This window comes from Monodelphis domestica, chromosome 2 (assembly GCF_027887165.1).
Source record: "Monodelphis domestica isolate mMonDom1 chromosome 2, mMonDom1.pri, whole genome shotgun sequence".
Taxonomy (NCBI): domain Eukaryota; kingdom Metazoa; phylum Chordata; class Mammalia; order Didelphimorphia; family Didelphidae; genus Monodelphis; species Monodelphis domestica.
Genome location: NC_077228.1, coordinates 171,399,668 through 171,426,940, shown reverse-complemented (window position 1 = coordinate 171,426,940; position 27,273 = coordinate 171,399,668). Strand labels below are relative to the sequence as shown.

The 27,273-nt window shown below is 49.8% G+C and overlaps 3 protein-coding genes across 8 annotated transcripts; all 3 read right to left on the bottom strand.

The window, feature by feature from the left end:
- Positions 1-3,980: 3,980 nt before the first annotated feature.
- ENTREP3 (endosomal transmembrane epsin interactor 3) lies at positions 3,981-10,632 on the bottom strand. Of its 4 annotated transcripts, XM_001374050.5 has the most exons (12): positions 9,621-10,632; positions 9,279-9,335; positions 8,910-9,020; positions 8,691-8,810; positions 8,329-8,436; positions 7,653-7,822; positions 7,448-7,547; positions 7,038-7,107; positions 5,922-6,458; positions 5,555-5,623; positions 5,204-5,457; positions 3,981-4,535 (listed from the first exon to the last, which is right to left on the bottom strand). In XM_001374050.5, exons 1-12 carry the CDS (start codon positions 9,840-9,842, stop codon positions 4,368-4,370), a joined length of 1,986 nt encoding a protein of 661 aa, XP_001374087.2. In that variant the 5' UTR covers positions 9,843-10,632; the 3' UTR covers positions 3,981-4,367. The 4 variants fall into 4 exon arrangements, with proteins under 4 accessions (XP_001374087.2, XP_007482091.1, XP_056672275.1 ...); XM_007482029.3 differs by lacking the exon at positions 5,555-5,623 and having other exon boundaries at positions 9,621-10,614; XM_056816297.1 differs by lacking the exon at positions 8,329-8,436 and having other exon boundaries at positions 9,621-10,614.
- Positions 10,633-11,119: 487 nt separating this feature from the next.
- SCAMP3 (secretory carrier membrane protein 3) lies at positions 11,120-16,613 on the bottom strand. Of its 2 annotated transcripts, XM_007482030.3 has the most exons (9): positions 16,327-16,613; positions 15,867-15,944; positions 14,849-14,968; positions 14,619-14,739; positions 14,220-14,348; positions 13,352-13,514; positions 13,139-13,240; positions 12,149-12,266; positions 11,120-11,612 (listed from the first exon to the last, which is right to left on the bottom strand). In XM_007482030.3, the coding sequence occupies exons 1-9, from the start codon at positions 16,390-16,392 to the stop codon at positions 11,466-11,468; spliced, it is 1,044 nt and encodes a 347-aa protein (XP_007482092.1). In that variant the 5' UTR covers positions 16,393-16,613; the 3' UTR covers positions 11,120-11,465. The 2 variants fall into 2 exon arrangements, with proteins under 2 accessions (XP_007482092.1, XP_016285893.2); XM_016430407.2 differs by lacking the exon at positions 12,149-12,266.
- A 486-nt stretch (positions 16,614-17,099) lies between these two features.
- Positions 17,100-27,211, bottom strand: CLK2 (CDC like kinase 2). 2 transcript variants are annotated; one of them, XM_056816294.1, is made up of 13 exons: positions 27,079-27,211; positions 24,841-25,010; positions 23,909-24,128; positions 23,086-23,173; positions 22,679-22,745; positions 22,392-22,508; positions 20,987-21,153; positions 20,081-20,175; positions 19,139-19,268; positions 18,949-19,031; positions 18,675-18,754; positions 18,138-18,228; positions 17,100-17,647 (listed from the first exon to the last, which is right to left on the bottom strand). In XM_056816294.1, exons 2-13 carry the CDS (start codon positions 25,008-25,010, stop codon positions 17,462-17,464), a joined length of 1,494 nt encoding a protein of 497 aa, XP_056672272.1. In that variant the 5' UTR covers positions 27,079-27,211; the 3' UTR covers positions 17,100-17,461. The 2 variants fall into 2 exon arrangements, with proteins under 2 accessions (XP_056672272.1, XP_056672273.1); XM_056816295.1 differs by having other exon boundaries at positions 23,086-23,170.
- Between the last annotated feature and the right edge of the window lie 62 nt (positions 27,212-27,273).

Genomic DNA, 27,273 nt, shown 5'->3' with positions numbered 1-27,273 from the left:
GTATGCAGAAAGCAAGTTAATTGGGGGGTACCACCTCTCCCTGAAAGGCTTCCCTGATGTATCACCTCACTGTGATCACTCAAACGTAGTTATTTCCTAATTTCTTTGTGCTTGTTCATAAGCAGCCTTATTCTCTAGCTTCTGGCTTCAGGATGACATGGAGTATTTAGTTCCACCCAACTTGATTGCAAGAACAGGAACAAAATGGTACATAGGCTATAAGACTTAGCCCAAATGTTACCTTTTTTTTTTTTAAACCCTTGTCTTCTGTAGTATCAAGTTAAATGGTCTGCCCAGGGTCCCACAGTTAAAAGGTTTTTTGAGGCTAGATTTGAATGCAGGTCCTCTACACTCCAGACCTAGCGATTACAACATGTAGTGAGTAAAATGTGAATGGGCTAATCAGTCCTAGGCATGTGGTTTATTATTTTGTATCCTTTATTTCTAATAATCTTTAATAAACCTCATAAAACATAATACTTTTATTACTAGGAACAAATTTAATTTTAATACTTGTTACCTTTTCTATTTTTTCTGAAAAGCCTCTAAGATTGTCCCCTTCTCACACATATGTGTGTGTGATTTCCTTTCATTCACTTCCTGGCCACGCCTACCTACATCAAGCTTCCTGCACCCTGGTCATAAATCTCATCTCCACACTACCCCATCCCCAGCCTGGAACTCTGAGTCTAGAACCCCTGGTTTTTAAATTTTAATAAAAAACAAAACAAAAAAAACAACCACCTTACCTTCTGCATTAGAATCAATCCTTTGTATTGGTTCTAAGGCATAAGAGTGGTAAGGGCTAGGCAATGGGGGTTAAGTGACTTGCCCAGGGTCACCCAGCTAGGAAGTATCTAAGGCCACATTTGAACCCAGGACGTCTTATCTCTAGGCCTGGTTCTCAATCCACTGAGATACCCAGCTGCCCCCTAGAACCTCTGGTTTTGATAGGTAAGCCTTCCCCTTATCCTGCCTGGAACCAGGGACCCCCACTGCTCCATCTCCGCCCCATGCCCACTTTATCTGTTGCCTCATTTCATCAGAATGTAAGCCCTTTCAGGGCAAGGATTGCCCTGCTTGTATCTGCATCCCCAGTGGCTGGCATGCATAGGAAATGAATCAAAGTTCTTTCTCTGGGGAATGTACCAGGAAGAACCTTCCTCTACCCATTAGCCTGAGTTGTTTGACTCAGAGCCTTGGAGCTACCCCGGGAGCCTCTGCTCCATTAAGTGCCTAAATTCACAGAGAGGCCCTCCAGACTCAGATTCAGGGCAGAAGCAGTCATTCCGAGTCCTCCAGGCTTTCTGACTCCCTGGCCCACCCTGTAGCCCATCACCTGGCTCTCTCTCCTCCTGGATATTTCAGGCAATAAATGGTTGTTTGGAGCCCCGGTTCTAGTCCTGACTGGCCGTATTTGACTCTATGATCTTAAGCAAGTTATAAACTCCTGTGCTGGTTTACTCAAGTGAAAAATGGTGGTGGGGGGTGCGCTTGGAGCAAAAGACTTCAAGGTCTCTCCGTGTTCTGAGTCGGCTTCCTTTCAAATCTCAAGCAGTGTGGGGCGCGCTCAAGTGTGCAACTGTGGGAGGCCTAGCTGTTTATTCGCAGCGGTGCTAAGTGACAAGCAAGGCAAAACTCAGTTCCTCCGGTCTGTGTCGGCTTCAGCCTCAGGCACAGCGAGCTAATGGCCGACTACTGTGCCTATCGGAAAGTGAGCATGAGTCAGAAGAGCTCAGTCCCTGGAGAGCCCGGCTGCAGAACAGGGCGATCGGGGCTGAGAGGCACAGGGATCCCCGTGGGACTCCCCGAAGAAATCCGCTCCATTCTCGAGCCCTCTTCGCCGCCCACTTCAAGGCGGGAGGCCAAAACGTCAGATGTGGCAAGAGGCAAATCATTTATAGCCCCGAGAAACGGAGAGGTGGAAGTGGATTGCCCAAGACAAGCCCGGGAGGAAACCGAGGTGACCTGCCTCCCACTCCGGCGTCCTCTGACCTTCGAGACCCACTCCGGAGGGAGTCTACATCACACAGTGCACTGCCGGCGCCAAAGCCCGAATACAGCAAAGCAGCAGCCCCACCGCGAGGGAGAAGGAAAGAAAACTCCTTTACCGCCCAAGAGAGCCCAGGAAGGGATGGCCCCTGGGCGGGCCCACAAGGGGTCCGCCCCCGGGCGCCTGAAGGACCGACCAGCCCCAGAAACAAAGAGGTCGAAGAGTGGCCGAGGCAGGATGTCCGGAAGGAGGGGCGGGGCCTGGCCAGGGAGGGATGGGGATGACCGGGAGGCAGAGCGGGCTCTTTGACTTCTTCATTGGTCCTCTCAGATGACAGACAGACCTCGCTGGCCAGCTTCAGCCGGGTTGGCTGGTCGGGGCGCACACGTATTTCCCGTGCCCACACCCGAGGAAAGAATTCAAGTCCCGGACTGTGGAACCTAGCCTTGGGCCCTTCCTCTCCTCCAGTTCCCCGGTGAGATGCCGGGAGAGCATCTGATTTGCTTCTTTTGACCGACGGGGAAACTGAGGCTGTCTGAGTGATCTGCTCCAAGTATTATCGTAGTAATCGACAGAGCCTGGTTTGGGACTCGGGTCCCTCGCTAAAGCCAAATCTCTCCTCTAGCCTCACTGTCTGTTCCTTCGCAGGGGAGATGGCGAAATCTTGTGTGCCCCGTTGAAGCGAGCGCTTACCTTTCTCCTGTAACTGAATCTCGACCGCCCATCTTGCCCAGCCCTTGGGTTTGGACATATCCAGTGCCCAGATTGTAGCCTGTTGAGCCTCAGTTTCCCCCTCCCCAGTCCTCCCTGTTTTCTGGGGAGAAGCAACTGGGCTGTTATGGTCCTGAATTATTCACGATGCCCCAGAGAAGACAGCCTAGGCTGTCCCCAGCCCCAGAGTTGTGCCTCCCACCGGCCCCTGCCTCTGAGGGGACCTTCTCAGGCACCTCAGCCAACCTTCCAGGACGGGGATGCTTAGGTGGTCCAGTGGAGAGTAGCTAAGAGCCAGGAAGGAAGACAGAAGTTCAAGTCCAGCCTCTACCATTACGTCCCAACCGTGAACTGAGAATAATAGTATATGTCTCCCAGGATAAAATATAATATTGGTCAAGAATGCTCCAGCTTGAAGGACAAAGGCAGGTAGGGGTTGAAGCAGCTGGAGCACCTGGCAAGGAGTCCGGAAACAAGATCAAATCCACTCCAGACTTTTACAGTGTGCCCCCTGCGCAAACTACTTAGTCTTTGCCATAGTCTGCCGGAGAAGGACCTGAAACTGGGCCAGTGCTGTGGATGACAGCTCTAAGGAGTCTGAGACACTAGGCTAGCGTGGGGTCCAGGCTAGATGGAGAAGGAGTCACAGATCTTGAAGAATTTAGGCAGATAGAAAAAGGAAGAGATTTGGGGGAGGGAGGGGCAGAGGGAGAAAGCCCATTTCTTCCCTTGTTGCTCTGCACCACTTCCATATCAACCAGCCTTCCTCCCCACTTTGAGGAAATACTTTAGGCGAATCAAGCAGGGCAGCTAAGGAGTGCAGTGGATAGTGCTGAAATCCGGAACTTCCTGAGCTCAAATCTGGTCTCGGATACTTACTGGCTGTGTGACCCTAGGCAAGCCACTTAACCCTGTTTGCCTCAGTTTCTTCATCTATCAAATGAATTGGAGAAGGAAATGCAAACCACTTTGCCAAGAAAACTCTAATGGAATCATTAGAGTGAAACAGGACTCAAAAGAACAACAAAGAAGGTGCTATAAAAGGGCAATCGTTGCTGTTAATATTCCACCTCCAGAAGACGACATCCTCTTTAAGTCTCTTCCCCCAAGCTGAGTCTGTGGCGGGCCCCAGGAAGGTTTCCCTTCCCTTAGATGCTTGTTTGTCCTAAAATATGATGACTTGGAATCAAAGGAGGACCCTGCCTTTGTTCCCAATACCCCACTCTACTACTTTTATTCAGAGTCTGTGAGAGAGTCAGAGTGCTCAATACCAGTCTTGGGGGAGGAGAGGAGTTTATTGGTTCTTCCTCCAACCAACACACACCCACTGTGTATCAGCTGTAAGCAGGCACAGCCCCAGGCAACCTCCCCCCCAACGGCCCTGTAGCCCCATGCAGTGCATGAGCAAAGCTCTCCTGGGTGAAAAGAAAGGGAAAGGATGAGCAGCAAGAAATGTTCCCCCACCCCACCCAGAGCCAGGAAGGAGAGGGTTTCTGGTCAAGGGGTATTCAGCAGATTTTTCTTGCCAACTGTTGCAAGGCGGTGATGGAAGCTGGTCCAATGCTATCCAGGAGCTTATAGCCCTGGATTTACCTGGGCCTAAATGGCTGTGAGGGTGGCACAGAACCCAGTTCGGAGCCAAGTAAGGGTGTGATGTCGGGGCTCAGAGCCTGCTTTCTTGGCTGGCCCCATTGACACTATGAGGGCGGGTAGCTCTTTCTAGCCTACGGCCAGATAAAAGGCGGCGAAGGGATGAGCCAGAACTGAGGTCCCCACAGCTTCGAAGGTGGAGGCTTTCACGTCCAGGCCGGCCCCAAGGGCTTCGTTGTACCTAAAAGGGGGGATGGAGGGCGGAATCAGACTATAGCAGCGATGATGGACCAGGAGGTCAGGGTGTTCTTTTGGAGGAGCAAACTTAAGGCTGAGGGGTGACAGCACAAGGTTAGACACAGCTCTATGCCTGGTATACTCCGAACCATGATATGTCACAGTGTCTCAGGGGACCATGGAAGCAGTAGAAGCATTTAGCATGGTGCCTGGTACACAGCAGGTGCTAAATAAATGTTGAGTGACTTATCGATTAGAAGCTCTCAGGGCCTGTCTGGGAGAGTTCCAGGATGCAAAGCCAGAAAGCCAGATTAGAACATGGCCAGGGTTCCCAGACTGTCAGGACGGAATTTGGGGGGGTGTGGGTATACAGCACAGGGACAGGCATACAGAAGGCTATTTTTAAAAAACCTTTACTTTCCGTCTTAGTAGCAGCTCTAGGACAGAAAGTAAGGATTAAAAAACGAGCCCTCTGTATACCCTAGTATCGACTCGAGGACAGAAGGGTGAGGGGGTTATGTCTCATTGCCCATGGTCTCACGGCTAGGAAGTATCTGAAGCCTCATTTGAACCTAGGGCCTCCCAACTCCAAGGCCTGGCTCTCTACCCACTGTGCCACCTAGCTGCCACAGGGGGAAATTCTTTGCTGGATGAATTCCCATTGATTCATACCTGCTTATGACCATGGACACCATGTCCACTGGACTCCTGTACCCTCCTGGACATCTGGAGGAAACGAGTTACTATGCCACGTCCAGGCCAACTGCCCTTCAAATCCCCTAACGAGTGGGCAGGTGCAGGCCCAGAAGGCAGGGGCACCTTTCGCCAGGGGGGCACTGGACGCCGCTTCTCAGCTGAGCGGGCACGCAATAACTTGGGGGAAGGGCAAGGGGCAAGGCGGAAGAGGCAGGCTTCAGAGCAGAGCCCTGCAAAGCAAGAAGGATGAAAGATGGACAGTGGTCACCCAACAAGTGATGAGCACTCTCCCCACCATGCCCACCCTGAGCCCAATTGTTTCTTGACCTGTGTCTGCAGAGGAGAGAGAAGCTGCTTCCTCCTCAAGCACTTTGGTATAAAGGTCCCTGAAATCAGCTAGACGGGGAGAGAAGTGAAGCAGATACTGAGGGAATTCTCCCCTCACCAGCTGCCAGCCTGATTCACTCCTCAACTTGAGTGTCCTCAGCCCCACTTCCCTTCCAAGCTCACCTTTAGCCTGCCCCTCACCTAAAAAGTTCTCCTCCAACTTCCTCCACTTACACACACTAGCGCCTTCCCCTGAGGCTAATCTTATTTCCCTGGGCTGTCAACCCACTCAGTGTTCACTCAGGGGCCTCAATGTTCCCCCTTCCCCCTCAAATCTGCCCCACTTCCTACCCATCAGATGCCTCACCAGTCTCGCTGGAGGTGGCGATGCCCGGGTCACTATGAGATCGGAGCAGCAAGGCAGGAGCCGGCTGAGGCGGCCGGTGCCCAGGAGGGGTGAGAGAGCCTGAGCTGTCACTGAATCGGCGGGCAGGTGGCCGGGCTGGAGGTGCCTCTCCTCCTCGACCACCTCCCCGAGGCCCCCGTCGACGGATTTCTGGGAAACATGGCCCAGCCCAGGGTGGCCAGCCTTCTAGCCGGTGGCAACTGCGGGCAGCAGTGGGGGCCCCCAGCGTCGGTGGGGCTTCTGGGGCAGAGCAGGAGTAGGATCGGGCAGCTCGAGGTGGTCTTGGGGGCAGAGGGCTATCTTCAAAGGGGCCCCGGAGCCCACAGTCCAGGCTGAGGCAATAGCCGGCCCGGCTACGCTGGATGGATCGGAAGAGGACATAGTCCACGGAACGTACAGAGCCCTGCAGCTCCAGCAGGCAAGAGTCCTCAGATGGGCTAGAGCCGCCGGGGAGGTCTCCAATGGCTGACAGCACTAGGGACCCACTGTCCATGGACACTGTGGGCACCAGGCACAGACCCCACTCAGCCCTAGTCCCGGCCTCAGGTTTTATCCCTGTCTACCACAATCATCATCAAGTGGCCCCATCCCAAGGAATTCCATTTTCACCCTACCTTCACGCTCCAGAACAGTGATGTTGAGCGCAAATAGAAATAGGGGCCTCTAAACCATACATAAGAATCTCTGTGGGCTTCATGTTGACGATTTTACAAATGTAATATCCATGTTATATTTTTATTTATTTTAAATAATATCTCCCAATTACATTTTAATCTGCTCCCACCACAATGGGTAGGGAGGGGTCTGCCTACTACCGAAGGGCTTCCGTGTTTTGACACCTTTGTATCAGAAGAAATACTCTCAGATCCATCAATCCCTGTTTTTCTTTCCTCTGGTCCCATGACTCCTAGGTTAGGCTCCTTCTCTAGCCCAGACTTCATGCCTGGCAGTTACAATTCTGATTCTGATTTTGGCTGCTATGGTCAGTGACTTGGACTTTGCCCCCCCCCCCCCCAGCACCCTACCCCTTAGGACAAACCCATCAGTGTAGGGAGACACCTCAACCCATTCTCTCACCATCCACAATGGAAGCCACCCGATCACAGATACAGGAACTGTCGTGAAGCTGTGGGTCAAATAGTGTGGCCTGTGGGGAAGGACAGGAATCAGGGGCTGGCTCCTCCTCTCATTCATCCACCAACAATTCCCAGGGAAGTGGAAAGAGATCTGGAGGCTAGTCCCAGTTCAGGCGTGATTTTGGGGCAACAACTTTCCTGAGCGTCAGTCTGCCCAGATTGGGAAGAGTAACACCTGCCCCTGCCTCCTGAAGCTGCTGTGAGGTTTAAATGAAATACTTGAGAATGTTTGGCGAGCTAACTACAAAGTACCAAGGCAAATTTATTGGCATTGTTACTTCCTGGCCCCGAGCCTCAGCCCTGCCCTGCTCTCCACCCATAGCTCTTTCTAAACCCCATCCACACTTTCACCTGGCTATCTCCTCGAAGTCCCATGACAGCCTCATAGGACGGGGGGCAATCGGTGGGGTACAGGGGCACTGGGCTGTCCATGGATCCATTGTAGGTGATGCTGAGAAAATGAAGGAGAATGTCAGCCTAGAACCCTCCTTCCCCAATTTCCTCCCTCCCTCTGTTGCCCATTACAAGTGATCCTTGGCCCCAGCCCCTGGCCCACCTCTGAGCATCAGTCTCTGAGCTGCAGGTATACTCTGGGGGATAATATGGAGGTGGGGGCACTGGGGGCACAAACTCTTCCAGGTCCAGCATGGTGTGGAGCAGAGGAGCTGGGGGAGACACGCAGCCCAGGGGCCCTAAAGTACTTGAAGCTGAGTGCTCAGGGGCCAGCTGGAAGGGGGAAAGAGAGTAAGGTCAAGAAGGATCCCCCCAGCCCTGCTCCCTCCTTCCTCTTGGCCCCTCTCTCCTCTTGCCAGCCTCCTCTCCCAGCTCTCTACTGCTGTCCCCACCCTCTGGAACCTGCTTAGATTAAGTAAGGTAATGCATGTAAAGCAATCTGCCAACATTAGAGTACTTCATCCATCTTTATTGTTGTTACTGTTAGTTCCACACCCCATTCTCTCTCCACTTGGCTCCCCAACTCTCTAGAACACGCTTCCTTCAGGCAAATACCACCCCCAGAGCCAAATTTCAACCCTATTGGCCATCATCCATCACCCAGAGCCTCAAACTACCTGTTCTTCCTAACCTGAACTTCCATACCCTCCTCTGACCCCAACACCAAGCACACACTCCTGGCCTCCCGCCATCTTTCTCCTGGCCCTGGGCTCCTCTGAACACAATAGGTCCTCGACCTCCACAAACTTCCGCCTTTGCCCTGGTCCCCATCATCTCACCGTATGCACAAGGTCGAGAGAGAATATCTGGATGCAGCAAACAATAGCAGAGAGGGCACAGACAATGGCAGCACAGACAGTGAGGCCACAGACACTGAACAGGAGGTTCTGAAGAAATGATGGAGGAAGGTGAGCTGGGTGCACAGGAAGGGCAGGGTGGGCATGCAGGAGCGGGCAGATCAAACAGCATCTCGGCCCCGCTCACCCCAGCTCACCCCTAGTACTCTGAGCATGGGAGTGGTGTGTCTAAGAAGTATCCCTGTAGATGGGCATTTGAGAATAGAGAGAGGTGGGCACGGGGCCTAAGAGAATGGTACGAGGAAGGGGCAGGGAGATGTTTTCTTCCTGGAAGGGAAGCTCACCTTGAGAGCCCCTAGAGCATCAGCACAAGTCGTGCTAAAGGATATTTTCAGTTCCTGTCCGAAGTCCCTGCAGGGTCTGGGCAAGTGAAAAGAGGGGCAGCAGACACAGACCTTTCCTTCCTGGTTTGGGGGGCAAAGTTGGAGAAGTCTGAGGTAGGTGCAAAACCAGGTATCCAGCCCCCTGGACCTTCCTGGTCTTTCCTCTTCTCCTCATCTTACCATTGAGCACTCTTGGAAATCTCGTGCCAACTGAGCATTCTTACAAGAAAGGACGGAGCCAGCCAGGCTGAGCATGACACAGAGCACGGAAAGCAGGGAGAAGAAGGAGATCTAGGGGGCACAGAGGTAGTGGGCTGAGAGCAGGGGCTGGTACCACAGGTGTTCCCAGGGGTTTACCTCCCAGTGGGTACCCCTGAGCTAGAAAATGATTCTCCATTCTTGATGAGGACCAAGAAGTACAGCCTACCCACCAGGCACTGTGGAGGTTATTTCCTCTCTTAGAGGACATGAGTGGGCATCCCCCCATTGGGCATCACGGAGTCCCAAGAGTAAGTCGGTATAAGTGGGCTCTGCTCCCCTTGTACCTACCACCAGAGTGAATGGTCGCTTCCATGATACGATGCCAACTACCCCTGAGAATGCCAGCTGGAGACAGAGTGGGCAGAGGCTCAGGCACAACCTGATACGAGGGGCACATTTCCAACCCCTTCTCCTCCCCCTTTCCTCAGCGCTGACCCAGGCAGAGATGGAGACAGAAAGATCTCAGGCATGGAGAGTCATAGGTCAATAGGGTAGGAGGGTGCCCCCTTCTCCAGGTGTCAGGCAGTGCCACAGAATAGGAAAAGGTAACTATTTAGGGATTGGAATTCCAGACTGGGGGAGGGGACAGTGGGGAAAAACAACAAAGGCTCCTTATCGGCCGGTACTCACCGAGAAGCCAGCCCAAGATGGGTAGGACCTCTTTATGTTTTCTGTGGAGGTGACTGAAGAAGCCACCATGCTGAAGGTGACCACCAGGACACCTAGTATCACCTGGGCCAGCCCCAGTGTGAGCAGAGCTTGGAGCCAAGGCCGGTGGAGCCGGAGATGGGTGAGGCCTCTGGTACTTGGTCGGCTAGTCAGTGAATGGCTTGAATCACTGGGTGAGGGCATTGTGCCCACCCTGATGGAGCCTGCCTCTGTTGCAGTGCCCCCCTGGCACCTGAGGGCATCTCAATTAAACCCAAGGGCCACTCCCTTCTTCTCTCCTCTTGCCCTCCCCCCCACTCCCACCTCTTAGCCAGGGAACCCACCCCCTGCCTGGGTCCCAAAGTACATGGCCCAAATGTTCCAGCAGGAGGAATGTCACAGGACACTTGAAGCCACTGGGGTGGGGTGGGGGGGAATCTGCTTGTCCCCCAGGGACAGAGGTCACGTGGGGGCAGCTGGAGGCTCTCTCCCCACAGCAGGCAGGGGGTGGGCACAGTGCCCAGGGGCAGCTCGGAGGAAGGGGGGGCACCGGTTCATTTCATCGCCCTAGGAATGGGGGTGGGGGAGGGGTGCAGGGAGGGGCCAGGTTCCCCCGGGAGGATGAGGGGAAGCTCTAGGATGCTAGAGGAGTGTCAGCAGGGACACGGAACAGGGTGCAGAAGAGAGTCTGGGGGAATAGGGTGGGGATAGAGAAGTGGGGAGGGTTGGGTGGAAGGGGTTGGGACAAGACTGGAGATGAAGCTGAGTGCTGGAGGATGCTTGCGGGCGAGGGAGGTTGGTCGGGTCAGTAAGGTCTCGAGGTCTTAGTGGGGTGTCCCTTAGAGGTCCGGGCTTCTCGGCAGGTTCTGGCTCCGCTGCAGTGCCATCTCCCTGGGCCGTCAGCCCAGCTCAGCTCCCCGGGTTCCTGGCTGCAGCAGGTCTAAGACCGAGGAAGTGGAGGGGGGGAGGGGAATGGGGGATGGAGAGGAGGGGCGGGGTGAAGAGGGCTAGCGCGCTGTGCAACTTGGGAGCTGTAGTCCGGTACTGGAACCACTAAGGTGGTGAGGAGGGCGGGGCTGGCTGGGCGCCCTCCTCCCCATTCCCCCAGCTTATTCCGGTTTGGTGGGGCCCTTCCCAAGTCGGAGCTTTTCACTCCGGACCTCCTACTTATCATCCCATTTATCTTCGCAGCCCATCCTGCCCCACCCTACTCCTGCCCTCCCCCAGGGAGAGAGCTGGTTCTGGGCAGCTGCGGCTTCTCGCAAACAGCTAATGGAAAGTGGAGGGTGGGCAGAGCCCTCTCGGCAGCATGGCTTTGGTGCGCCCGTCCTAGCCCTGCCCCTCGCCTGCCTCTCCCATTTGTACGAAGTACCTGGTGGCCCCCCTCTGGGCCCGGGCCCCATCTTAAAGGTTCCTAGTCTTCACCCTCAAACCCCCTCTTTCCCGATGCCCGGCCGAACACGAAGACGCAGAGGCTTGGCTCCAAGTTCTACCTTTATTTAAATAACTTCAGCATTGGTCTTGGCACAGCGGAGGGAAGGGAGGGCGGGGAGCAGCAGCACAGTGAGGCCTGGGGGTGGGGGTCGGGGGGGGGGGGGGCTGGGCAGTGGTTGGGGCTGGGATCAGTACCCCAGGGTTCCCCTCACCCTCTTGGGCAGGCCAGTTCTCACTGCCACAAAGATTAGGGAGGAGACAGAGAATAAAAACACTTGTCTCTCTGTCCAAAGTCAATCCTAGGGAGAGATGAGAAAAAGGGAGGTAAAGCCAGCATCATCCAGAGCCAGGTTGGAGTGCACCACTTGGGGAAGGGTAAGTAGGTGAGGAAGGTTATGGGGCCCGGAAGGCATTGTTGGCAGCACCTGCAGCTGCATTGGCCGCAGCTGTTCGGACTGCAGGGTTGGAGAAGACACCGGCAGCAAACTCCTGCTGGGCCTTCTGGAAACTGGCACCAGTGCGGCGGTACAGGGAGTGGATCTGGGGATTGCGAGAAAGGGGAAGGGCTTTACTGTGGTGACCCATCATCTGCCCCCTCAGTCATCCCCACCACCCAGCTAACCACAACTCTTGGGAACACGGTGGGATGGGAGACCCAAAGGTGAGTGATGAAGCATGTGGAAAAGAAAGCTGAGTGGCGCTGAGCCACCCTCAGGTGCCCCAGGAGGCAGACCAAGCCATTACCCAGTTCACAATGAGACTAGCTCAAATGATGATGGGCACCCTGATGGCTCTCCCAACAAGGGTTCACCAACTTCTCTTCTTTGGCTCTCTCTGGCCTCTTCCATATCTAACAACTGGTTCAGAATCTGTTTCATATTCAGTCCATTCAATAAAAATAACCCCTACCATATGCAAAGCATTGGGGGAGACAAAGGTAGGTTAGGACCCAGACCCTGCTCTCCAGTCACTGTATATCCAGCACTCGGAAACCAGCCTGCAATTAAAGCACTCCAATCCCTCCCCACATTCCTCTAACTTCCCAGGCCCAGCCTCAGGCCCCTGACCCTCCTCACCCGCTTCAGCATCACAATGCCCAGCACAGCAATGCCAGTGAAGAACAAGGCTACTAGGAGCATGAGGACAGCCACAACTGTGTTCACGTTCAGCATCACCAGGGCAGAGATCCAGCCACTGCCATCGGATGGAAGAGGAGGAGGAGGGAAACACATGTCACAGCCCGGTCCCCAGGGCTTCTCTCTGGGCCTCCTCATCAGTGGTTTTTCCAGCTTCCCATCCATCCTGGTCTAACTTGCTACACATCAGACCCTCTAGCACTGTAGCCCCAGAATTCCAGATATGGGACAGCTCTCACAGTCTTTCCTCAGTCTCAATGTTTAGCAGTTTCTCTCCTATGACCTGGATTGTTTACTTCAGAATGTTCTAGTCACTTTCACTGCTAGATCTCTCCTAGTTCCCTCTCCACTCCTCTTCCTATAACACCGTCTCCTTTCTTTCTGTTTAAATTCCTTATTCTGGACTTTCTTTTTCCAGGAACCCTTTCCTTCCCAGGCTGATTGCCCATAGATTTCCTCTTAATCACATCCTTCCTCCCACTGAAGTCTAAAGCTTAAAAAACAAACCAACCCTTACCTTCTGTCTTGGAATTCATCCTGTGTATTGGTTCTAAGGCTGGTAAGGGCTAGGCAATGGGAGTTAAGTGACTTGCCCAGGGTCACCCAGCTAGGAAGTATCCAGGCCAGATTTGAACCCAGTACCTCCAGTCTCTGGGCCTGGCTCTCAATCAACTGAGCCACCTAACAGTCTCCTCTAGTCAATTTTCTGACTTTTGTCTTAGTAATTCACTGTCTCCCTTGATCAAACTAGGAGCTATTTAGACCTTAACATGGAGCTTGGAACACAGAAGGTACTTAATAAATGTTTATTCACTAAAGGATTAGGGAGATCGTCATCTTTCTCTGGATTGCTTGCTACTTGACAAGAGTTCTACTTATAGGGAGAGCTTATAACAAAGAGAAGAGGGTAGAAAGGGTGGACAGGCTAACCTGAATCCTGACGACGGGATGCCAATTGCCGCCAGCACGTATATCACGTCCTGGACGAAGAAAATGAAGAAGAAAACGAAGAAATTGAATGAACTGTCACTCCTGCAGGGGAACAGAAACAGAGAATTGGAAGAAAGAGATGTTAGGCATAAGGGAGCAGACATGGGGGAACAGCTGAAATCCTTCCTCTCTCTCAGTCCCATCTTTGCTTACCTGAAAGCCTTATACATTGGGCGGTACCAGCAGACAAAGGAGCAGGGTGTGAAGAGCAGGGCCCAGAGGATGGAGAGTCCGAAGCTAGAGCCACTGATAGTGGGGGTCACACAGAAACAGGCCAGGCAGGCAAGGAAATTCAGGAGAAGGGCCACAGTACTGCCTGGGGTGGGAAAGGAAAGAGGACAGTATCAATCTGTCATGAAGCCTTCAGAGTTCTAACTAGCTGAGTGTTCTTTTGATTTCAGTTTTTCCTAGAAGGAAGATTTCTTCATTCCATCCTACCCTACCTATATTTATTTGTATATATAGGTTGCATCTCTCCACTAACCCCATTTGGATGAGAACGTAAGCTCTATGAGGGCAGGGACTATGTAATTTTTTATAACTCCAATGCCAAGCAAATAGTAGGCTCTTCATAAATGTTTGTGATATTTAAGTGAATAAATTAACAAATATCTATCCAATATTCCTGTGGCAGAAGTTCATAAAAAAGAAGAGCCTATTCTTCCAGAAGCCTCCAAACTAATGGCAGAGACAGGTCAAGCAAATAACAAACATATGTGATCACCTGTGGAACTGTACTTAGAGGAATGTGAGTGGGAAATCAGAGATATGCTGGCAGGTTGGAGAATGGGCTCTGGTTGCAGTAGTGAGATCAAGCAAGAAGGCTTCCTGAAGGAGATGGGCCTTGAGATATGATGGCAAATTAGTGCGAGACATTACAAATGACAGGTAGGAAGAAGTTGTTTTAGGTATATGAGGTGGTTTGGAAGCAAGAGAGGGAGGTTTCAGGCTCTCTTTTTCTCCCTGAAAGATACTCTTATTCCTCTACATAAATAAAGCTTTATGGTTCCCTACTACTCACACATCCAGAGGTAGTACATAGTAGACACTGTCTTCTGGAACTCCTGGGGAATTTCCATGGAGATGTCTTGGAAGAAGCAAGGTTGGACAGGGCAAAATGAGGGCAGTGGGGGCCAGTTGTTCTGTCGGGCTGTAAGGTATAGAGGGGGCAGGTGAGGAAGATACTTGAAGGCTATCAAAGGCCAAGAGGGTAAAAGAGATGACAACTCTCTATTTTCCATCAAGAGGTTCCAAATCAGTCTTATAAAGGGTGCCAGTGAGGAAGTGGTAGGAATGGCATTTAATGGGGAATAACCCCATCTCCCTTTTTAACTCATTTCAAAACCTTATAAGGCTTTACTCCCTGCCTGCAACCCACAAGAGCTGGTTTGGTGTTTGGTTGCCATCACCAAGGACCTACTCGAAGAACCCCCCAGGGCTGCATGTCGCAACTCCCTCTCCCTCCGGTCTAGTTCCTCTGCCTTTCGATTGAGCTCCTCCTGCCTTTTCAGAAGTTCTGCTGTGGCTGCTGCAGCTGAAGCCTACCCAGAGAGAGAAAAGCACAAAGTGAGTCAGTCTTCTTTTCCTGTATACTAGGGATGTCTCTGAAGAACACTACCCAGCCCCCAGGCACCTCTTCAAACACAATACCTGAGTGTTATAGGAGCCATAATTCTTGGGTTCTGTAGGGCTAAGTTTTCTGGAGGGCTGCTGGTGGGGCTGGACTGTTGGTGGTGGCAATGGGGCAGATGGTTCATAGGATGGTGGTGACTATTAGATAATAAACAGAAACAAAGAATCTTAGAGCTAACCTTAGAAATCATTTAACCTCCCAACCAACCCAGAGTACTGTGACTTGGATGTGGCAAACACTCAATAAATGACTGTGGAATGGAATTAAATATAGGAATCCCTTTTAAAATATCTCTGATGGAGCCTCCATCCAAGAATGGGAGGGGAAGGGAGACAGTAGAAGAGTGTTCAACTTTTACTTCTTTGCTGCTCTAAAGAAAAATAGAAAAATATTAAGTCATCTGCTCTGATTGATTCTCACATTCCATCTGAGCCATTAGGCAGGAGCCCAAGGCTTCTTCCATCCATTCTTTTCCATATTACCCTATTCATTTCCTGAGACTTGATTCTAACTCTCTAGTAAGACAAACAGGCTTTCTATTATCCATTTATTCACTCCTTTCTCCTGTGTCTTGAGCCTAAGTACAGTCTGTTTTCCTATTATCTTCATTCACTGCTATCCTTGTCCTCCTCCTTATCCTCCTCCACTATTACTACTCTTCCAGGAAGCCTCCCCAAACTGACATCATTAGCTCAATCTTTCTTCATTCTCTCCAGAACTGATTTCAACCTCAACTCCTGTGTTTGGCCTTTATGTCAAACTATGGTATGAATCTAAAATAAAATGAGTAGCTGTCCCTTACTTCACTGAGAACATGATCTATAGACTGATTCTTTGTAATGTTCCTTCCAATTCTGAATACATAAAGAGAAATTAAACCCGGTGGGTGTTGTTTTTCCATCTCTCCAGTTATTTCCTATGTCACATGTCAGATTTCTTCCCATGCATGAAGTTCAGAATGAAAAGAAGTCTACGACGTCTTTACCTCCCATTCTAGGGTTAGATCATATCTTTCCATCCCAGGCACAGACTCACCTCACGGTTCTCAAAGGGGTTGTAGACATCGAGTGTGGCATACTGGGGGCTGGGTCGGTGCTGGGTTACAGCTGGGTCCTGGGAATAGAAACTAATTACTTATGGGAGAATTAAGGATGCAGAAGGGTTTCTGGTAAGCTCCCCATCCTCACCGAAGGTACAGGGGGAAACGGGGGTGGGGTGAGGGGAACGGGGAAGGGGGGGGTGGAGGGTGGAAGGAAGCCAGGCCCTAATCTTTTGGCAACTTTCCCGAAATCCTACACCCCACCACCCATCCTCCCCAGATATGGGGTGCCTAAGTTGAAACACTGTCCCCCCACACTACCCCCAGTCCTGTGCCGATGGCGCCCGAGGCTAGAGGGGAGGATGAGCCGGGCTGCTTGGCCACCCTCCACGTGTCAGTCTTTCCCGGGGTTCAAATGTCACCAGGTACTGAGGGTCAGAGGCCAGTGCCTGTCACCTGAAAGGGGTTGTCAAACTCGTTGGGTTCGGCGAAAGGGTTCCCACTATTTTCGCTCTGGGCCATGTCGGATGGTCTGGCCTCGGCCTTGGCGTCGGCCTCAGCCTCGGCCTCGGCCTTAGCTCAGCTTTCTGCTCCTCCTACCCTTCTTCCGCGGCGGCAGCAGCTGCTCGCGGGGATCCGTCCCTCTCGGCCCGCCCCGCTTCCCGGGAGCGCCGATTGGTCAAGAGGAGCGGAAGAATCTCGGTAATCCCTGCTGCAGAGGGAGACTACGCATGCGCTGAAGTCCAAGGCGGAAACAAAGCAACAACATTGGTCAAGCGAAATTTGGACACGCCCCCTTACGCACGTGACCGCCTATCAATGAGGAACTACGCTTCCCAGTAGGTACTGCGCCAAAACACTCTGTGGGACCCTGCCCCTCAGCCCGGCCAGCCCGACACAAACGTTTACCACCTGGTCTCAAGTACTTCTAGATTTCGGACTAAGAACTCGACCTCTGCTCCACAAACGTAGGTAACCCGCTGGGTCCAGCGCAGGCCATGCCCAACCCATTGCTCCGCCCCCGGGGTTTTCGGCCACTCCAACGTTAGCATCATCTACCCAGGGAGTATATTGCTCATTTCAAGCCACTTTTAAGTTATCAAGTCGTTAGGTTGTATTTTCCCCACAGGTAATTCATTGGCGAAGATTGAGAATGTCCACGTCTGGAGAATACTCAGTTGTTCTTCACATACCCAATATGTTTTCCCGAACTCCAAATTTCAGATGGGTCAGTTGAAGCACATCATATTTTATTTCACAAAGACTGTACAAAATTCCTTATAAAACATAGGGTAGGTGCTACCTCACCACCTCATGCCTCCTCCAGCACTGCTGGAAAAAGCAAATGAAGGCCTGAGAGGGCTTTGGAAGGGATAGCTTTATATACAGGACTTCAAAGGGGAAAGGGAATAAAGGCCAGAGAGCTCTGCTGTATTTACACTATCTCACATATTCACAGGTTTACAAAGGAGCCAGGAGGAGGGTGAGGGAAGTTAAGCTCCGGCTCCACTCTTTTGTATAAAAAAGCACCAGTGTCCCGGTTTGGCCACTCATTGCCATAAGAGACAGCAAGGGGCCCCAGGCCCAGTTGTCACCGGCTGATATCTCGACTGGAGTCCCACACCTTAGCATTTGGTGGTTCAGCCCTAAGGCGGGCAAAGAAAGGATGTTGCAGGGCTTCGCCCAGGGTCAGTCGCTTGGCAGGTTCATACTCTAGCATGCTTTCAATCAGGTCAAATAGCTGGTGGTGTTCATCTGCCTCCGATGTCAGGTATCGCTGGTGGAGGGCAGGAAAAGGGTAAGCTGGACTGCCCCAGGGAGACAAGACCCTCCAGGGTGGACTCATTTTGTTCTTCCTGTAGGCTTGGTTTTGAGCCCTGGTGAACATCTGACCTAGACTAATATTTCTAACTCATCTATGTACCTCCCACCACTGTTACTCCTCCTTTGACTTCACAGCTCTATGTACCCTCTCCAAGAAACCTCATCCTTGATTCATTAAACCAATTTTCCTCATGTCTTCTATTTGATTATGTTACCTAAAGTTAGAGATGACATTTGTTCTTTATTTAATAACTGTACACCGTACCTAGGATGTTGCTCTGTTCTGTCTTGGGAAAATCTTGACTGATATATATAACCACCATTTTCAGCCTCTCATGTTGTCCCCCAATAATCAGACAATTTTTCCTTCAATTCCAACCCCTCCATTGGTTCCCAGAATTTAAACTAGTCTCTCAGAATCCACAATCCCCAACCCTGCTCACCCGCAGAGGTTTGCAATTCTCTCGTACATAACGGCCAGCCGATGTGTTTTCATCCCAATCCAGGCGACCCCGGTAAAAATACTTCTGCTTCCTGTTGGAGGTGGGGGATTAGGGGATCCAAGGGGTTCATATTCATAAGGGAAACTCCCCCACCTTCTTGGTTTTAGTATAGACAGGCAGCATCATAAAGTAGAAAGGATGCTGGTTTCGGAGTCAAGAAAGACCCAGTTTTCTACATCTGACATACTAATTCTGTAACCATGAGATTAACCTTTCTGAACCTTACTTTATCTATCTATAAAAAAGGATAATACCCATTTCACAGGGTTACGAAGACCAAATGAGAAAATGTATGTAATGCACTTTGAAAGTCTTTAAAGCACTATAAAAACATCAGTTTTTATTATTCATCCCTAGGCCATGGCTGGCCAAGAAAGAACCAAGATAGAAAAATGTACCCACTTCTCAGAAAATCTCACTCCCTAAAAGGAGAGAGGATGAATATTAAGGCTTCACCCAAGCTGGGCTCTCACCTACCTGGTCTTTCGGATCATTCGAGAGGGAATGGGCCCAAGAATCCTCTCCATCATTGCTAAGTGTTCTCGGTTGTCATGAGTCTGAAAGATGAAAAAAGATAAAATGGTCCATGGGGGAGGGAAGCTGATGGATTAAGTGCTAAGTAGATAGAAAGGCTTCTGAGTGGCAGAGATCAGCAGGAATGTTGGGTTGGGAGAACAGGCAGGAGGGTTCTCAGAAGGTGAAAGGGTAGGTAGGTGCCAGGGGATGATGCAAGGCGCCCTTTCCCCCTCACCTGGAACAGGGTGAAGCCAACGTAGTACTCGAAGATGATGCAGCCGATGCTCCATACGTCACAGGGCTGTGTCCAGCCGAGCTCTGGGTGTGGGGATGGGAGGGGATGGGGAGGGGGAGATGGCGCTGTGAGGCCCCCAGGTGGCCCCACCCCACCCCACCCCACCCCAGATGGTTCTGCCCTCCCTTACCCAAGATGACCTCTGGAGCTCGGTAATGTCGAGTAGAAACAATGGTACTATGATGTTCATGATCAAAAGTGGCACTGCCAAAATCCACTACCCGTACTGCAGTGTTCTTCACACTCCGTTCATCCCGTTTCTACAAGAAAGGTAAGTGGAGATTTAACCTCAACTTCTGGTACAGCTATGATTTGGCTGTGTGCTTCAAGCACTAGAGAGCACTCTCACAAAGAATCCTTGAGGATGTGGGTCGTGCTTGCTTCCCGTCCACTCCTTCATTGGTCAAGAGATGCCTCTTGCTTCCCAGCCTCCCCATCTGGCTCGGCAAAGTACTTCCAGAATGGGAGGCCAGGGGAGAATCAAGAACGATTATCAGCCAACCTGAGAGTCTACATCCATCCACAAGATTTCTCAATATGTGGCACTTAAATGTTTATGTATACACCTTTGTGTATAATAGGAAAGATGGCTTATAGGAAAGATGGCTTGAGTCAGGGGAAGGACAGTGCTATCCCTCTGATCCCCACTCAGCTTTTATCTCTGATATTTTTATTTTTCCTCTAGTATTCAAGCTAGCTGAACTCAATGGCTTTACAAACTATCTCAAGGAAGAGAAAGAACAGAGTTTTGCTCAGACTGGAATATCAGTTTCATCAGAACTATAGAAATGTGGAATCAGTAATGTTAATGTAATATTTTGAGAGAATAAAACAAATCTTCCTACAGGAAAGGTAGCTCTGTGTTTTTCCCAATTCCTCTTGCAATTTAAGCTGGTTTTCTTCCTCTCATTCTATTTTAGTATTCCTGGTCTTAGTGGGAACTGAAGTGGAGGTACAGGAAAGGAGAAGATGTAGGAGACATAAAGGTGAAAGGATAGGAAGCAAGGGAACAATTGAAGTGGCACAGCTGCCCCTACCCCTTTGCCAGGGGGACAGGCTTCAGCCCTCTCACCTTCTCCAGGTTGTAGGTGAGCTCATAGTCCGAATTCACAAACAGGATGTTTTCTGGCTTGAGGTCCGTATGTGTCAGCTTGTTGTCATGGAGGACTGCAGGGGAGAGGGCGGGGTCAAGCCAAGTCCTAAGCAGGGGCAGGGCTGAAGCATTCCAGCCTAGTCCAAAGGGTGGGATCAGGAATGTCACAGAGCTTGGGTCCAGGAACCACTTAGTAGTACACCTTTTTTCTAAAGCCATTTAACTGACTGCACTAAGAACCCCTTCACCACATGGCTGACATATCATCTATAAGGTCTACAAAGAAATTGGATACATTCAATTCTCAGTGCCAAAGGAGGGGAAACCATGATATGATATAAAAACCAGAGAATGATCCTCAAACCACATAGCTGGCTTTGGAACATCTTTTTATATCGACCTAGACACAGACGGATTTGATGCTACAGAAGTTTCCAAACTTCAAAGCAAATCATGAAGTTGCCCTATGAAGATCTGACTCAAGAAGAACCATGAAGCTGTTCAGATTCCCTGCTCCCCACCTCCTTGCTGGAGGTGGACATCAACCCTTTCTGATGAATGCTGGGCCAAATGGCCCTATGTAAATAGGATGTCTGGCTTATAGCTTCCCAGGGAAAAGAGGGAAAGCAGTATTAAGTGTTTTGGTTAAGGCCTTCTCTTCCAGCTCTGGATTGGCTGAATGTGGAGTAAGAATAAAGAGAGATGGCATATCAACCAAGGAGTTAAGTCAGAAGAAGAGGATGTCAGAGTGACATTGAAAGCAAGAACTGGAGATTTTAGTCAAGAGTTGACTGCTCAAGGGTTTAGTAAGTGTGAAGCTGAGCCTGAAGAGGTACCCTGGGGAGGGGGCGCTGCCCTGAGCCCGCCTCTGCCCGCCCCACTCACACTTGACGGCCTGACACAGCTGGAAGGCCATGTGGCGCACTTGGTGGATGGGGTAGGGCAGGTAGTTGTTGTCTTTGAGGAAGTCGAAAGTGCTGAGGCCCAGGAGCTCGAAGGAGATACACATATGGCCATGGTAGTCAAACCAGTCAAACATCTGGACACACAGGCTGAGGAGAGAGGGAAGGGGAGAGCAGTGAACCCCATTTGCCTTCTCCTCCTCTGCCTGCAGTGGTGGCAGAGTGGGCTCACATGGCAGGATGAGGCCAGTAGATGCAGGGCAGGGTAGGGGCGCTGCCTAGCCTGTGGCCAACAACACAACAGCACTCAGGATCTCCTTTGCACATGACACCGGAAAGCCATCAAGTTAGTTTTCTTCCATCACTAATAGTTCCTGATACTCATATCCCTTATGAAGTCTTCCTGGATTGATCAGAGAAAACAGATGCAGGGCTGATGGGATTTTAGATGCAATCTAAGAGATCAGATCCAGAGCACAGGTTCATTCTATGATCTAAGATGCCGCCACTTACTTGGTAGTTTTCTACCCAATGTAGTAGAAATAACACCAGTTTCCAATAACTATTTTTCCTGGCCTCGTTCCCAAAATGCTCTCATCCTTAACCAATATTTGTGATAATAATAATATATATATATATATATGCATACATACCTTTAATCCACTTCTGTGCCTGCATGCCCACATGCACGCCACACATACACATTTGTATAAAGGAGAGAGGTATCCAGCCTTGGATTAAGAAAGCCCTGAGTTCAAAGACCGGCTGGGATATTTACCAGATATGTGATCATGGGCAAGTTACTTATACTTTCTGAGCCCCAGGCAATTCTACCTATAACATCATGGAGGGAGTTCTCACACCAAAAAGCCACACATCCCTAGCACCTATATGCGTGCATATGTGTGTGTGCATGGGCACACATGCATTTGTGTACTTGCACACAAAAGGCCTGGCATGAGCTAAGTGCTTAATAAATATTTGTGAGAGAGATATTCTACCAAATATTCTATCTAATGTGTGTATATACACGCCTCTGGTTCATTTATATTTTGAATTCTTTTCTACTGCCAGTATGTCCTATGCTAATGTATCCATATTTATTGCATCTCTTTAAGATCATATATTTCAGATATCAAGGACTATGTCATTATAAAAAGTTCTATACTGTTATTATGTCAATAGGTATAATGAAGAACTTATTAAATTTAAAAAACTGAAAATGAGTATGAAGCTGATGGAGATAAAGAAACAAAAAATGGCAAGATAGGGGAGAGTTGTACCCTCTCGGTTTCTTCCTATTTCCCAAGGGCCCAGGAAATCCTTGGGAGTGTTCTTGGTATGTGGGAGGGATGGAAAACCAAGCCTTACTTTCCCTCCCTGCTTACTTCTTATTGTCTGGATCCTTTTCATTGATCTTCTCCAACACATTGATTTCCAGTCGTGCTGCCTCTTTGTACTTTTCCACATTCTTAATGATCTTTAGGGCAACTCGAGCTCCACCCCTGCAGAACGGCAGGAAAAACTGTTGGTGGGTACTCAAGAACAATCTGGAACCTATGAGATTGGCTAAGAGGTTTAGAAATCAGCAAAGTATGCCCTAGATAGCCCTCTATTCCTGGGGCTGCCTAAGGGACAAAAAGGGGTTAAAAAAAGAAGAGTTATTAATTCATACCTTCGATGATCCACACACTGCACAACACGGCCAAAGGTCCCTTCTCCTAGAGTGCTCACAATCTCATCTGAAATGGTACAGAATGGGATGGGGAGAGGGAAGGAGAGAGATAATGGGGTGAGCTTAGTTGGTAAAAGATGGGCATGCTGACCTGGGGATAGATGACAGAAGGGGGATACAGATAGTCATGGGAGGAGACCCCTGACTGATTCCCACCACCTAAACCCAGGGTCAGAAGAGCTGGAAGTGGGCTATAGGGATCAATTTATAGTAACAACTCAAACCACCCATATGACAAACATCACAGAGAAGAGACAGAAGAGGCAGTGACTTGGGTTGGCATAGGGGAGGTTAAGATGTTTATAGGACCATTACAAGCTATAGGATTGTTACGATTTGGCTTGTACATCGCTCTTGTAGCCAGTCCCCGACGTGGTAGATGAGGTGACCCTCAGCGTCGTCCTCCACACTCTTGGCTCTCCGGCTGCTGTGCTGCTGTCAGGGGGCGGTGGGGGGTAGGAGCGAGCCAGGTGTCGGAGCGGGGGCCGAAGGGAGGCGGGGTGAATGGTAGAGGGGCCACCGGTCACAGGCGCCCAGCCAAAGGGGACAGACGATGACGGGGGACAGCGGAAGGGAATACGTCAGATGTAATAAGATGGATTGGGGACAGAAGAGAGAGCGACGTACAATCCCAGGTCCCCAAACCCAAAGTGAGGTCAGGAGGAGGAATGGGGCAGAGCAAAGAAGTGGTTTAGTTGCTATAGTCACCCACAAACCCATGACAGAAAGCAATGTCTCCTCCATGGGCCACAGATTTACCATATCCCCCCACCAATTCCACCCCTCCCCCCACCCCAGAGATGGGTACAGAGCCCAGAGCTTAAGGGAAAGGCATATCCCAAGCAAAGTCTCATGTTGTTACTATTTATTGTAATTAAATACTAAAAAGCAGTCAAGGCATTCAAAACAGAGCTGATCTTCCTAAGAACAGCATATATAGTATGCTAAAGAAGATGCCTAGCAAGCATAAATGTACAGTGCCTATATAATCCTAGATCCAGTGTCTTGACTCTTTCAAGAGCCAGAATTTCAGAGGAAAAGGATTGGCCTAGTGCCTACCACAACATTCATATCCCATAGTATAGCTGAGAACAAGGTCATTTCCTACTTACCCAGAATCCTAGGAATCCTAAAGAAGAATGGGGAGAGAAGACAGTGTTGACTACTCACCGAGGATGAATGGCTGAATGTCCGGCTATGTCGTCTCCGCCGCCTATGTTTCCTACGGCTACTTCGTTGGCTACGGTAGCTGTCATCCCGATGGTACTCATAGGAATGTCGATACTCAGCTTCATAGTAAGGTTCCCCTCGTTCCCGGCTGTAGTCACGCCTATAGCTGCCACAGTATCGTCGGTCATAAGCCCGCCGGTCAGAAGAGTGGTCATCATAGCTGAGAGGAAAGAAGTGATAAAGCCCAAGTCCATTTGCTATGGGAAGGGCATCTTTCCCCATTCTCATATAGCTATGTGCTCTACCACATCAAGTGATGCCCAAGAACATAGCACTCATCCCCCTCTTCTCCAGTTTTTCCCATTGGTAAGGACAAAAATGAGGCATTCTATTACCAGGTAATAGCTATAAAACCTCCTCCTAGTCATCTTATGAGCCCAGGACCCAGGAAAGGATGATAAGAAAATTATCCAAAAAAGAATCCTCTCCAACCTCAAAATATGCCCCATGAAGCAAGAAAACCTATTTGACTTTTTTTTATTCCCTCCTTCACAAGGCAACGAAAAGTAAACTCTAGGTATTTTCTCTGAATAACCCCACTCATTAATCCATCTAACTAACCTGCACTCTCATTAATCCATTTAATTAACCTGCAGTCATGTGTTATGAATTCTGTACTCATATTTTTATATTCTGCTTTTCCAGCAAGACAATAAGTACATTTTAGACAAGAATCCTAATTATTTTATAATAACTAATTTTCTTCATCAATACATTCCCATCCACTCTGTTCAGAATGGGCATTTTAGTAAATATTGTTAATAATTTAATAGTTTCAAGGCTTATAAAGTTATAACAATTTTCAATCATACATTTCTATTGACTTTTAAAAATTCTATCCTCAGTTCCTTAAGCATCTCTTAACCCCTCACCTTCTAGAGCGGACATGGTAGCTGTCTTCCCGCCGGCGCCGCCGAGTCCGGTCACTGCTGCTGGACCAAGAGCGGCTTCTCCGGCGCTTATGTTTTCGACTTCGGTAGTGTTCATGGTAGCTGCCCCTGCTGCCCCGCTCTGAAGAGCGGTATCTGCGGGGGTGAGGCATCTGAGAGAAGAGGAGACAAGTGAGGGAGACAGAGCATTAAGACAAATTCTGATTTATATGACTCTCCTACCAAGACCTGTGGTATCAGGTAAATTAATCTACTTTCTAGTTGATCTTCTTTATCAACTATAACATATCTGTTCCTGCCTTTGTGCCTATGATTCCACTCTACCAGTGATGTCTACTGTCCTTGTTTTTGCTCACTATTCTTTATCCCTGGAATGAAATACCCCAGTTCTTTCTCTAAACTACTGAAATCCTACCAATCCTTCAAAGCCAAGCTTAAACATTTTCTTCTCTATGAACTTCCCCAATCTTTTCCCCATTTCAACACTTTGAAGTTTTGCAGGCACATGTGTAACCTTGTATGAACAGTTGTGTCCTATTCCCTTCAACTATATCCTCCACAAGAGCAAGAAGGCTCTTATTTAATTTTATTCTTCTCCATGCATCTCATACCGCGATTTGCAAATAGCTGAGATTTAATAAAGTTGGACAGAGGCCTGAAGGGCTGTTATAAATGAAATTGTATCTGATAACAGTATGTTACTATGGGCCCTTTATAGGGTTCATCTTTGGCTCAGGTGGAACATAGGATAGCGTTTTTCCTTACAGAATATAGCAAGATTCAAAGTATATTGCCTAAGAGATCTACTGTCATTTTGTATTTCTTTAATTAGGGTGTAAGTATGTTAAGATGAAGATTCTTAACAATTTTATATCTAATTTCATTTGCCAAAACTCTATTACTCTCTCATCTATATAGGATCCAGATCATTGTACAGAATGAATATCCAATAAATACTGTCAATTCACTATTACTGTTTTAGGGATTTGAATTCCAGAACTGTAAGGTACCATAACTGGGGTGGTCCCTCATCTCCTTTAGGACGTTTTCTTTATTGGGTCTGTATCTAAAGTCAGCTTTTTAGCAAGCCACTCCCCTCTTTTATTTAGAGGCTATGAAGGATGGCAGATTTAAAAACTGATATTAGCACTTCTTGGCTAAGAGCTGTCTACTCTCCAGATGCCATGGAGAGGTAGAAGAGAGAAGGAACATTGATTTTCTTTCTCCTTTCCCACAAATTGTGGGAAACGTTCAAGAGGGTAATAGTAATCACAAGTGAATTAGGTTGGAGGTATATGTATGTCAATACAGTGGGGAAAGGGAGGGTTTCAAGAGTAGAAATATTTTCAGAAGCAGAGGATTCCAAGTGGTAAGATTTCTATTACTCAGACATCTGGGTCTTATTTTCTCTCCTCTCCCAACTTTGAATTGAGCAGACTGATATTTGGCTAGGTTCCTGGTCTGGGAGTAGGGTAGAGAATCAAGGAATACTAAGATGATATTCTCTCCTTAAGACACTAGTTAACCCTTCCTCTATAAATCTCTCAAATTTATAAGTAACAACCTCAAACCTCTCAAACTTAGAGGTAACAACCGAGACAATATACTTATAGTGTATTTCTGTAATTTTAAACCTGTACAAATCTTATAATCCCAAAGCATTGAGAACCTCCCTTGCATTTCAACCTAGGCCTAGAATATCTCAATTGCATCGAAATATGTCCTACAAAGCACCTCCCTCCCATAAACTACTGCCCCCTAAACTACTCCTATGGAAATCTCTCATAGACCAACTCCCAAGTCTTGTCTCTTCTTTTTCTTCACTTACTCAAGGAACCAAGTCCCAAGGAGCAACCGAGATGCACCAGCAGCCTGTAGCCTTGCAGACCCCGCCTAAATCCCAAAGCGCGCGGTCCACGCCGCCTCGTCCCCTTCCCACACCTTGGTTCCTAACTCCCAGTCACTTCTGCTCTAACCCCCCACTTCCTGCTTCCCACAAGAAAGGCCAGTCCCCTCCCACACCCTTCCTTTTCTCGATACCACCGCCCTCCTCTACATCTAGCAGCTATTTCTCCTTCGGCACGGCCACGACCCCAGCCCCTATCTCAGCGCCCCTTAGGTCCTGCACCCCACAGTCCCTAGCCCTCCCCGGGGCGCGCGCGCCCCCGCGCCCGCCATCTTGTCGCGCGCCCCCGCGGCCCGCCAGCCCCGCGCGCTCACCGTTCTGGCTGCGAGGCCCGTGCGCTTGTCCCACAGGAAGTCCGTGATGGCGGCGGCGCTGCGGCCGGAGACCGGCCCCCCACCCCCGCGGCGACGGTCTGCGGCTCCTCCCTCCCTCCCGACCCACGCAACCACGGGCCTCGGACCCACTGAACCCGGCCCCGGGCCCCGCTGCGCTCGGTTCCGTTTCCGCCC